The sequence below is a fragment of the Nansenia antarctica genome, assembly GCF_963989245.1.
Source record: "Nansenia antarctica genome assembly, chromosome: 10".
NCBI lineage: Eukaryota > Metazoa > Chordata > Actinopteri > Argentiniformes > Microstomatidae > Nansenia > Nansenia antarctica.
In genome coordinates, this window is record NC_137680.1 from 5,723,746 (window position 1) to 5,736,245 (window position 12,500).

The 12,500-nt window shown below is 48.0% G+C and overlaps 1 protein-coding gene across 1 annotated transcript in view; it reads right to left on the reverse strand.

The window, feature by feature from the left end:
• grin2db (glutamate receptor, ionotropic, N-methyl D-aspartate 2D, b) overlaps positions 1-12,500 on the reverse strand; it is a gene marked incomplete at both ends in the record, with an annotated part of 36,170 nt that overhangs the window by 20,247 nt on the left and 3,423 nt on the right. The window contains 6 exons of the mRNA XM_080540187.1: positions 1-54; positions 1,272-1,425; positions 2,719-2,877; positions 5,403-5,627; positions 9,167-9,281; positions 10,611-10,939. The exon at positions 1-54 is cut by the window's left edge and continues 72 nt beyond it. Of these exons, the coding sequence (XP_080396313.1) occupies positions 1-54; positions 1,272-1,425; positions 2,719-2,877; positions 5,403-5,627; positions 9,167-9,281; positions 10,611-10,939 (1,036 nt within the window). The remainder of the gene's footprint in view (positions 55-1,271; positions 1,426-2,718; positions 2,878-5,402; positions 5,628-9,166; positions 9,282-10,610; positions 10,940-12,500) is intronic.

Below are 12,500 nucleotides of genomic sequence, written 5' to 3' on the forward strand. Positions count from 1 at the left end.
CCACGGTCAGGCACATGACGAACATCATCACCCACACGGCCGGACTGTAGGGCTCTGGGGGAGGAGAAGAGAAGAGAGGAGGAGAGAAGAGGGGAGGGGAGAGGAGGAGAGGAGAGGGAGGAGAGGAGAGGAGAAGAGAGGAGAAGAGGGGAGGGAAGAGAGGAGAGGAGAGGAGAAGAGAAGAGGGGAGGGGAGAGAGGAGAGGAGAAGAGAAGAGGGGAGGAGAGGAGAAGAGGGGAGGGGAGAGAGGAGAGGAGAGGAGAAGAGGGGAGGGGAGAGAGGAGAGGAGAGGAGAAGAGGGGAGGGGAGAGGAGAGGAGAAGAGAAGAGGGGAGGAGAAGAGAAGAGGGGAGGGGAGAGAGGAGAGGAGAAGAGAAGAGGGGAGGGGGGAGAGAGGAGAGGAGAGGAGAAGAGAAGAGGGGAGGGGAGAGAGAGGAGAGGAGAGGAGAGGAGAGGAGAGGAGAAGAGAAGAGGGGAGGGGAGAGAGAGGAGAGGAGAGGAGAGGAGAGGAGAAGAGAAGAGGGGAGAAGAGAAGAGAGGAGGGGAGAAGAGAAGAGGGATGGGGAGAGAGGAGAGGAGAGGAGAAGAGAGGAGAAGAGAAGAGGGGATGGGGAGAGAGGAGAGGAGAGGAGAGGAGAGGAGAGGAGAGGAGAGGAGACGAGACGAGACGAGACGAGAGGAGGAGAGACGAGAGGAGAGGAAAAAAAGAAAGGAAGAGAAGAGAAGAACAGAGAGGAGAATCAGTACAAATGTCAATCAACAACGGCCCATGTGGACATAGAAACTGTCTGAGCAAAAACAAATCTCCCAAAACTCTATGAACGAACCAATTGGTATGACTCACTACAGTGCTTCTGTATTTTCCAATCAACTCAGCTCAGTCTCAATAAGTCTGCCCTCCTACAGCAGCATTTCAGTTGCTGACAAAGTGAAAATATAAGTTGAGGAGACCGATAAAGAATACCAACAAGGCAAGTAAAGAACGAAGTGAAGACTGAACCACTTAATACGACCACAAGGGTTTTAAAACGCAAATACAACTTGCTGGTAACTAAATTCCAATAAGATATGATTAATCATCATTAAAAAAATGTATTAATTCACTGATTAATTACAGCAATTATCATTAAAAACCATGATTTGTTTAATGAAGAGTGTTGGATGGAAACGGAGGGCTGGAACAAAAGGCCTGCACCCCTTCTAGCCCCAGGTGAGTAGGATTGAAGGGCGACCTTTGACCTCCGTAATTTGGCCTTGTGTTTCCTCACTCACCCAGGAAGGCGGACGGGGAGACGGTGCCGTTGCTACGGGAGACCATGACACTGATGCCTGTCTCCACGAAGGGGACGGAGAAGTCGACACTCTTCGACCTCTCCTCGTTGATGGTCAGGGAGCCGATGGCCATGTTGGCTCGATTGACCACCACCTAGAGGACGGGAGGAGTAACAACAACTGTCAGGAGGGGGGGCGGGGCTTAGACAGGAAGGCTTGGAAAGAGAGAGAGAGAGAGAGAGAGAGAGAGAGAGAGAGAGAGAGAGAGAGAGAGAGAGAGAGAGAGAGAGAGAGAGAGAGAGAGAGAGAGAACTAAATCTACGATTACTGCAGATCTAGGCCTACACTACACTACACACAGAACATTCTGGAATGTATCGGCCCATTCAGACTATTAGGCCCCACCCAACATAAGCTACAGTACGAACACTCCACACGTGTCTCCTACTCATCTCTTTATCATACAAAGTGAGTTAGCCCCCCCCTCCCCCCTCCCCTCCCCCTTCCCTAAATTGAAAAACGCTGTGTCTGCTGATTGAATAAGTGAAATGCTAATCTACATTAGACATGGCACATCCGCACTTCAGAGTAAATCAGCAGAAAAAAGGAGGCGAAGGAGGCAGAAAGAAATGCACACACTCAACTCTGCCAAGTCTCTGGATTACCTGATCAAAGGACGCCCAGGCTTTTGGAACATCTGATCAAAAGACCAGAAATTATCCTATGAAAATAAAACGCACTTAGCCCTTTTTTTTTTGCATGTGAATGTAGGTCGATAGACATTATTGGCCGGGGATCAAGTCATACAGACCGAAAGAGAGAAAGGAAGGGAGCCAAGTGAAACTGTTTCGCTAGTTGTGTTCTTGATCCCATGCTTTAGCAAACAGCTTTTTGCCAATTTCTTCCCTGGAAGGTGACAAGGCACACCATGCATACGGCCTCGTCGTCTCGCTCTCAGTATGTGTGTGTGTGTGTGTGTGTACGTGTGTCTGAGTGTGTATCCACTATCCCGCTCTCATAGAAGCCAAAAAGGCAAACTGCTGAGGTATGCAGGGTGTGTTTGTGTGTGTCAATGTCTCTCTGTGTCTGTATGTATAATCGTGCGGTACAGTACGTGTGTTTGTGTGTTTCTTTTCTGCCTGCATTCCTGTGTGTATTTGAGTGTGTGTAATAAACGATGGGCTGTCGGAGTGTTGGCTGTGGTTAAGGGCCCATAACTCTTTCTGTGATTGATGTGACACGCAGCGTTTAACTGGTCACCCTGGAGGCAAGAGGAGAGGCCGGAGAACGCTGGGACCTATATAAACAGCTATAGCTAGAGCTACAGCAGTACAAACACTAACACACACACACACGCACACACACACATACACACAAACAAACTACAGTCAGCAACCCACAGAGACACTCAAACACACCGATGGCTATTTCAAGTGAAAGACTTTACCTCTCCGACCATGCCGTTCCACACTCCGTCGATCTTCTTCCCGTGCTTGCCATTGGTCACCAGGTAGAGGTCGTAGGTGAAGCCCACGATCTTGGCCAATCGCTTGAGGATGTCAATGCAGAAGCCTTTGCAGCACTGCTTCTTGGGACCCTCGCCGTCCTGGAGAGCACTGGGGTTACAGAGGGAGAGAGAGAAGAGAAGAGGAGAGAACAAGTGGGGAGAGAGAAACAAGGAGAAAGGAGGAGAGGCAGAATGTTAGGGGAAACAACATGAACATTTACGCAGGAGAAGAGAGTCTTCAACAGTTAGTTAAGTAAATAGAATAAAGAATGAATTGAGATAGAATCTCACCTCCTGTGAGAGGGGGAGGGTGTTAAAGGAGAGAGTGAGAGAAGAGAGAGGGATATAAAAGAGGGAGAGAGAGACAGAGTTAAATGCAATGGCCTAGCCCTGACTGACAGAGTGATATTATAATGGCTGCCACAGGATAACCATATGCTTCCTAAAACGTGACGAACAATAACCCTCTATTGTGTTCATGTCCAATTCCACCCTCACATATCATCCCCCCCTCCCCCCCGTCCTACTCAAGGGGACTGTTCTCCAATTGATTAGGGTCAGAACACAGGTCATGTGATAGCTGGAGGGGGGGACGTGTGATTTGCGTGTGTTCAATTGTACAGGCTAGCCAATAAAAGACAAATCTGTAAAAACGCTTGGCAGCGGAGTTTCGAGCAGATTGCAATAAAATGATGGTACTATGCCATGAATGCAATTACATGGAAACCTGTGCAGTAAATATAAAGAGATGTTCAGTCATTTAATAAGGTTATTTCTGTTCATGCTTACTGGTGTTTAATCTTATTTCACATATGAATTTCCTTCAGTTAGACGACCGCGTAAGCATTCAAGCACTCAATAGAAGGTTCTATGGAACTTCATAGTACCGAATTTCAACTGAACAGTATTTTAATCATTGTTGATATTGTAATTAATGTTGTACTTTAATAAGCTTAATTGCCATTCCCTACGGAGAAGGGGTCTTCATTGTGGTATTATGGGGATTTCATTTCAAGACCACATTTTCATCTTGCTCCACTTGCTGGCTAAGAAGTCCTCAGACCATCACAGGTACTATACTGTATATCACAGGTACTATATCTATATACACAGGTACTATATATCACAGGTACTCTATATCACAGGTACTATATCTATATATCACAGGTACTATATATCACAGGTACTATATCTATATATCACAGGTACTATATATCACAGGTACTATATCTATATATCACAGGTACTATATCTATATATCACAGGTACTATATATCACAGGTACTATATATCACAGGTACTATATCTATATACAGGGGTGCACATAACTTTTTGGGGCCAGTGCTCAGAGGAGCACCTAGGGATGCTGCTTGGTGCTCCCCGAGCTCGCGAGTCACGACCCGTCCCACAGGATGGATGAAAAAGGGATACATGGATATATTATTAGCAAAACGACATTTATTCATAAATAAAGATGAACGACCAAATTATTGTGTGCAAAACAAAAGAAACAAATGCAAAATCAAATGACTGCTCTTTAAGAATGAAAGTCTGTCCGACTCCTTTAAACACAATGAAATCAACTGACATCTCTTTAAGCACTAACTGAATGTCTGTTCTTTAAACACACTGAAATAAACTGACATCTCTTTAAGCACTAACTGAATGTCTGTTCTTTAAACACACTGATATAAACGGACATCTCTTTAAGCACTGCTCTGTTCTGTAAACACTGAAATCAACTTTTCAAAAAAAAAAAAAATGTTGGTGCGCAAGAGCGCCTTCATGCGGCTGATCTGCCGCGCAGCATGCATTTTGGCGACGCATGCGCACTGGCGCACCAGTTATGTGCACCCCTGTCTATATATCACAGGTACTATATATCACAGGTTGAATTGCCTTCCAATGACAGCAAATTCCTTTGTTATTATTGATTATTGCCATTATTTAATGGGAATGTTTTAAATAAAGTCTCTCTCTATATATATATACAGTATATATACATATACATTTTTAAAAATATAAATTTTCTGTGAAGTTTAGGATTACAATAGCACTAGCGATAGGATTACTAAGCACAGACGTACATGTGTACACGTGTGTGTGGTTGAATGGGTATCCTCCCGTTCAGAGCGCTGTACCGTGGAGGACACACACTACTGCGGGGGTAATTAACGCAATCATTCTCTGCATTTTAAGTGTTCAATATTTAGTGGACTGTGAAAAAAAAACAGTGGGTTTTAGAGTTCTGTCTACCCCACTAATTCTACTACGACGGGTCAAGTTGACCCGTGACTTCTTTTTTCTTTTTTTTTCTTTTTTGTGGGGCAGTCCCACTCATATTTTTCATTTTTATTGACAGATATAGTAGAGATTTTAGACAGGAAGGATGGGTGAGAGAGAGAGGAGGGATGACATGCAGGATATGTCCCCGGCCGGATTCGAACCGGAGACCCTGCGGTTACATGGTCAATGCTTAACGCGCTACGCCACCTAAGCACCCCTATTCTCTGCATTTTAAGTGTTCAATATTTAGTGGACTGTGAAAAAAATCCAGTGGGTTTTAGAGTTCTGTCTGTCTACCCCACTAATTCTACTACGACGGGTCTAAATGACCCGGGTACTTCTGACCCAGACCTTTGAGTGGCGTTGAGCTGCCGCCTGCAGGGCACGGAGTCTCGGATGCAGGTGCCCGAGTCCGGGTCGGCCAGCTCCACGATGACGAAGGGGCGTTCCTCCAGCGTGACCACGCTGAGGTGCTGGGCGTCGTCAGGCGGTTCCAGGAACGGACCGTAACGCGACCACGCCGGATAACGCGTCTTCAATTTACCATTGTCCCACGAACCTACCTGGGGAAAGAGACGGGAGAGTTAGAAAGGGAGCACGGGGCGGGCACACACACGCACACACACGCACACACACACACACACACACACACACACACACACAACATGGTAAATGCAAGGAGACATTGCACAACATGGTAAATGCAAGGAGACACAAACCCAAGACACGCATGCGCAAACACACACAGACACACACACACACACACACACACACACACAACATGGTAAATGCAAGGAGACATTGCACAACATGGTAAATGCAAGGAGGACACAAACAAAACAAAAAAAAGGACACAGGAAGACACGCATGGCGCAAACACACACAGACACACACAGACACACACACACACACACTGTACACACAGGTGCTGAAGTCTATTGCTTGGGATGCTGTATATAACCCAGTAAACCAGGGCTGTAGAGTGGAGTAGACTTTGGCAGCTGTGTGCCGTCCACTCTGACTGTCTGCTCGTCCGGTTGGCAGAGAGAGAGAGAGTGTGACACTGACAGTGTTTCGACCCGGGTCCTTTCGACCCGTGTCCTCAACCGGCATTCAATCAAAACACCCTCAGGAGCGGCAGGCAGGAAACAGATACCCCAGACAGGGAGAGAACACTCAGCTCCTCTCAACCAGACACACACACACACGCACGCACACATGCGCACACACACACACACACGCACACACACGGCAAAAAAACACCTCAAACATTGTTCCAACAAAAAGGGAGTGAGAGTACACCTGATCCAACTAAGGGCTTGATTTGGAGGAGTTGATTTGCTGAAGGTATGCGGTATGACGTGGGCTAAGAAAAAAGAAATGCACAGACCGCCCGCCCAAGGACAACATGATTGACATATTTCGTTATACAGACTATCCTACCCTAGCAGGGGTGAGCTGCTTTAACATATTTGTTTCACATCTGATTAACGTTCAGTACCATTCGATACCGGACCGCACGGCTGCGTTACTCCTGGCTGGAGTGAGCTGTGTTAATGTTGGGTAACGTACTGTTCTGCAGTATTTCAGTAAGCTAAGCCAGGCGCTCCCGGGTGCTAGGTAATGGTGCAGTCATTGTAAAGAGAACATTAAATATTCAGGGAGAGCCAACAGCGTGGATGTGCATAATAGGCAGATAGAAACGTCTTATCCTCTGCGTGCATGTGTGTATGCACGTGTGTGTGTGTGTGTGTGTGTGTGTATGCGCACGTGTGTGTGTGTGTGTGTGTGTGTGTGTGTGTATGCGCACGTGTGTGTGTGTGTGTGTGTGTGCGGGTATATGTCCTCATTTGTGTGTTTGTGTGTGCACAGAATGTGCCATGGATGTGTGCATACAGTATGTTTTTGATGTATATGTGATGTGTGCATCTGTGTGTGCATCTGTATGTGTGTGTGTGTGTGTGTGTGTGTTTGTGTGTGTGTGTGTGTGTGTGTGTGTGTGTGTGCGTGTGGGTATCTAAGACTGAGGGGCAGAGCAGGAGCTCCTAATTGAAAGGGATTTAGAAGAAATGACAGGAGTCAGCATGTTACGACATGCTGAGACTGGACTCTGGTGGGTTGTTAGAACCAGCAGGAGGCTGAGAACCAGGACTGTGTGTGTGTGTGTGTGTGTGTGTGTGTGTGTGTGTGTGTGCGTGTGTGTGTGGTGAAGGGGTGTGTGTGTGCGTGCGTGCGTGCGTGAGTGCGTGCGTGAGTGCGTGCGTGAGTGCGTGCGTGCGTGCGTGCGTGCGTGAGTGAGTGACTTCATGAGTGAATGTGAGTATTTATATGTATGTGTGTGAATGCGTTTGGGTATCTAAACCGTGTGTGTGTGTGTGTGTGTGTGTGTGTGGGTGGGTGAATAAGCATCTCCCTCCATACTGACACTGACAGTGGTAAAATCCTGCAGTATTAGAGTGAAAAAAACTGCATACATCCTGAACAGGTGACAGGGGCTCGCATTAAAGATTTCTGAACAAAACACAGCTTTATAAAATATGCATGACATGTCAGAAGCACTGTAGCTGGCTTGGCACTTGCACATACACACACTCACACACACACACACACACACACACACACACCTCGTGGCTACCCTAACTCCAGATGCTAATGACGCAGAGCAGTAACTGTCATGTCAGGCTAGTCTTCTTTTATGTTGTGAAACATCCTGCTCAGGTGTTCTTCCCCTTCACCACACACAGGCCATGTCTCTATGAACGCTTATCTGCCCTTTCAACCAGTCAGAGGAACAGAAATAGCACTGTGTTTGACAGGAGGCCAATCCGTTTCTCTCAGACAAAGCAAAGCCGTGAAACTAATACGAGAGCAAGAGAAAAAGTTGTTGCAAACAGTAATAGCCATGGAATTCAACTTTCTCCGACCTCCGAGCCTCGAACCTGCGACCTCAGGCTTTGCCAACACACGTGATCGCTTCCTCAAATATCCAATGTAAACTAGCTATGCTATTGGAAAAGCTAGCAATTTGACAGTGCGGGTGGTGGGGGTGTTTGAACTGGAGGAGTGAGTTTACCATCTCAACTCGGTTATATGGATTGCAAATATAACTTACCGAAGCTAGAATTTCAGGGTGTGTGCATCTGTGTGTGTGTGTGTGTGTGTGTGTGTGTGTGTGTGTGTGTGTGTCGGCATGTGTGTGTGTGTGTGTGTGTGTGTGGCGGCATGTGTGTGTGTGTGTGTGTGTGTGTGTGTGTGCGTGTGTCGGCATGTGTGTGCGTGTGTGTGTGGGTATATATGTGTGTGTGTGTGTGTGTGTGTGTGTGTGTGTGTGTGTGTGTGTGTGTGTGTGTGTGTGTGTGTGCGGTAGCTACTCAATGTCAATCAGAAACTAAACAGACACTAAACTCACACAGCAGGAGCAGAGAGAGCGGCTGAGTGATCAGTGGTTGGTGTCTCCTCCCTCCCTCCCCCCCTGCCATGGTTAATGGAAGTGGCACTTTGCATGAACACAAAACCTCAGTAACCTGCCTGAGCTTGTTGCTTTTAAGAGACGATAGGAACAAAAGTATGCAGTGAAACTAGTACGTCTCTATGGTTGTATGTCATTCAGGAAACCTTAGGAGGCCTAAGATTTCTTTGCCCTCTGATTGGTTAATGCCTATTACCATCAACTAGCATTTCCCCAAAATATACCTGGATCCCATTCTGTCTAGTCGCGCCACTACGCCAGAATAATGTTGCCGTAAAACCTAAAGTCTCCATCTTCCGTTGACAATGAAAGTCCACCGTTTTTTTTTTGCTTTGCGTCATCCCCCTGTTTGTACATAGCTTCAGTTCAACAAACACACGCACGCACATGCACACGCACACACGCACACACACACACACGCACACACACACACACACACACACACACACACACACATTCACCTCCCTCTGAACAAACACAATTAGTACAAGTGTTTAGTAACAGACTGAGTATCAAATCCAGGTTTTTCTGCGCAACTCAAGACCGTGTTGGTCCATTGAGATGAAGCCAAATGGAACCAAGCCAGTGTCTGAGGTCTCAACACAATAACAGGAAGTGATGTAACATCCTTACATCCTCCCAGCCTCCTGCAGGTGTGTAGGAAATGACTTCCAGCGAGGGGTTGGCCAGGTAACCATCACTGTTGAAGGAGTAGTCTCGCCCGGCCAACGTTATATTATTGAAATACCTGAGGGGGAGAGAAGAGGGGTGGAGGGAAAAGGGGGGAAAAGAGTGGAAAAACTGAGAGAGTGGGAAAGAAAGCAAGCGAGTGTGTGTGTGTGTGAGAGAGAGAGAGATGAGATTTAGGGCACACTTGTGTGACGTTCCCGTAACAACATTCTGTCAGTGTCAGTGTTGACATAAGGCATAGACAGTGGGTGAGTCAACGCACGGATGGTGACAGGGGTGAGTTTGAGGCTCATCCGGTACCCCTCTGTGATGTGCTGCAGACCACAGGGGACCACAAGGTCTACAGAGGAGACAGACCGTATGACACCCTACTGACTTTCTCCCATAGCATACCACAAAGACGACAAAGGCGCCGTGGCAATGACAAACGTGCTTTGTTCTGCTGTAGGTTCTGCTCTATGCTAAACACAGACGACCTGGCGGATGACAGTCGGGGGGCTTGTCTTCTAATGAGAAAAACACGTCGAAATGATCAGACGCAGACCCAGCAACCAGGCGTTGAACTTTGAAGTGACACGCCGTGCCGTCTCTGGAGCAATGTCTGATGCAATCAGGAAACCTTTTTTGATAATAAGACAGGCCTGGGGTTTTCTAATTGTCTCGCTGTGTTCGCCCATGCTGTGTTCCAAGCTTTATCAGATGCCTTATACTGTATGTATGACAATGGATTATCACACCAATAGCCATGGTTTAGGTTGGGCTGTGCAGTTACAGACAGTGAACAGCAGGTAGCAGTACAAAAATATATTGTCATTGGCATTGCAGTTGCAGTTGCATTTTTTTTCTCTCTCTCTCTCTCTCTCTCTCTCTCTCTCTCTCTCTCTCTCTCTCTCTCTCTCTCTCTCTCTCTCTCTCTCTCTCTCTCTCTTCTTCTGCTCACACACACACGTTCCACAGACACAAGTGCAGTGCCGTGTCACACATGGCTCGGGGGGCCCCCTGAGGACTGAGGCGACAGGATAGCTGCTTGTAGCTGACATACCTGTTCTAGTATCCCGGTGTCTGTTTGACTAGTCTAAGTGGAAGACATACATAGTCATAGATCCATGCTCATCAATATGCATGAGACCATGGTTCACTGCCCACAGATGCTTCGTGGAAGGGAATACTATCAACACACAACACACAGCAGTAAAACCGTACAACCCAGGCTACCGTCAGAATCATGTTTTTACCGGCTGCCCCTTTCCTCCTCGTCCACCCGCAGCCTCCTCCCTAACATACTCTACCCGATATCTTCTCACCCATCTCACCCATTTTACCCATTTTACCCTCCCCCACATTCCTTCCTCACCCCCCTTCTCCCCCACCCCCTCCCCCACCTCACCTCATCCTTCCCCGCACCCTCTGGGTCTGGTTGGCCTCTGTCATGCAGTTGGTGACGAAGTTTGGCCCTCCGGAGGCGCCGTAGTCCTTGCGCAGCGCCACGGCCCCGTGAGTCAGCACGGACACGCCCCGGGCGATCCTCTTGCGGGGCTCGTCCCTCCAGCCCTGGGGCCGCACCGCGAACAGGGCCCGGGGGAGGCCCTCCAGGCCCAGGCCTGAGAGAGCGGGCCCCACAGCGAACCACATGTGAGAGGCGCCGGCCTGACCCGCGGCCCAGGCTGCTTTAAACACCAGCTCGGCCTCCTCCTGGGAGCAGTACAGCAGACGCACCTGCAGGAGCACAGGGAGAGGGAGGGAGGGAGGGAAGGACAGAGAGGGGGAGACATAGTACATACGCTAGTGAGATAAGACAACGGGTCAGGGGAGGGAGGACAGAGAGAGAGACAGAGGGAGGGAGGGAGAGTGTGTGGAGGGAGAGTGTGTGTGTGTGTGTGTGCGCGCACGCGCATGTGTGTGTGGAGAGATACTCTATGTGTATGAATGAGAGAGAGAGAGAGAGAGAGAGAGAGAGAGAGAGGGCATTGGAGGAAGTGCTGGGAGAGATGCGCATATGTTGGTGAGTTAAGGGTCACAGAGATTGACTTTTTCTTGCGATGACCGATGGATAAATGATTCACTTACTTAGACAAATGTATTTGTTGTAAGTCGTTTTTTGGATAAAGGCGTCTGCTTAAATGCCAAAAATGTCAAATGTAAATGTAAACAGAGAGAGAGAGAGAGAAGAGAGAGAGAGAGAGAGAGAGAGACAGAGATAAAGAGAGAGAGAGAGAGAGAGAGAGAGAGAGAGAGAGAGAGAGAGAGAGAGACAGAGAGAGAGAGACAGAGAGAGAGAGTGTGGCTGAAGAGCAGATGTACCTGAGGTAGAGGATGTGGATGGTGGGTGCTGGTGGTGTGTGAGGGGGGGGGGGCATGTGTTTATGAGTTTAGACATGATGAAAATTAGGACAGCACACAGGGGCGTGAGGGTAGGAAATGTAAAACAGTTGGGGGTACAGAGAGAGAAAACAGAGGGGGGGCGAAAGAGCAAAAAACACCTGAGGGAGAAGGGGGAGAGGTTAAACATCGACATATGTTATTAAAAGCAACAGACTCTAGGGAGAGCAGGGAGACGAGAGAAGAGAGAGAGGGCAATATTGAAGAAAGGAGTGGGGGATAACATAGTAGTAGACTCCTGGGAGAGAGGTAAGGAAGGAGGGGGGGGGCAAGGAGGAGAGGAGAGAACAGGAGAGGCAGACAAGAAGAGAAGAAAAGAGAGAGAGAGACATGGGGGAGAGAGGGGGAAGAGAGAGAGGTTGGGTGAGTGAGAGAGAGAGAGGTTGAGGGGGAGAGAGAGAGAGAGAGAGAGAGAGAGAGAGAGAGAGAGAGCAGTGGATCAGTTCCATGCTGTAAGTGCTAATGTAGGGAGAGGGGGGGAAAAGGGGTGAAGAAGGGCGAAGAGGAGAAGAGAAAGGGGGGAGTGGGGTTAAATGCCGACAGATACTGAAGGGACAGAGAGAGAGGGTAAGAGTGAGAGAAAAAGGGAGAGAAAAGCAAGAGTGAGGGAGGGAGACAGAGAGGAATAAAAGAGAAGGAGAGAGGAAAGAGAAAGAGAGTTATAGATTGGGAGAGGGAGGGGAGTAGGGGAGACAGAGTGAAAGCGCATTTTGAGAATTGCGCCTTCATTGAATTTTGAACTGTAATGGCTTGGCAAAACAATCCTGCCTGTATGCCAATAAACATCCAGTGAATTAGAGAGAGAGAGGGGGGGGGGACTGAGAGAGAGAGGGGGGGAGGGAAGGAGAGAAACAGAGTTATAAACAGACACACACAGAGACCGAAGAAAAAATGGTGA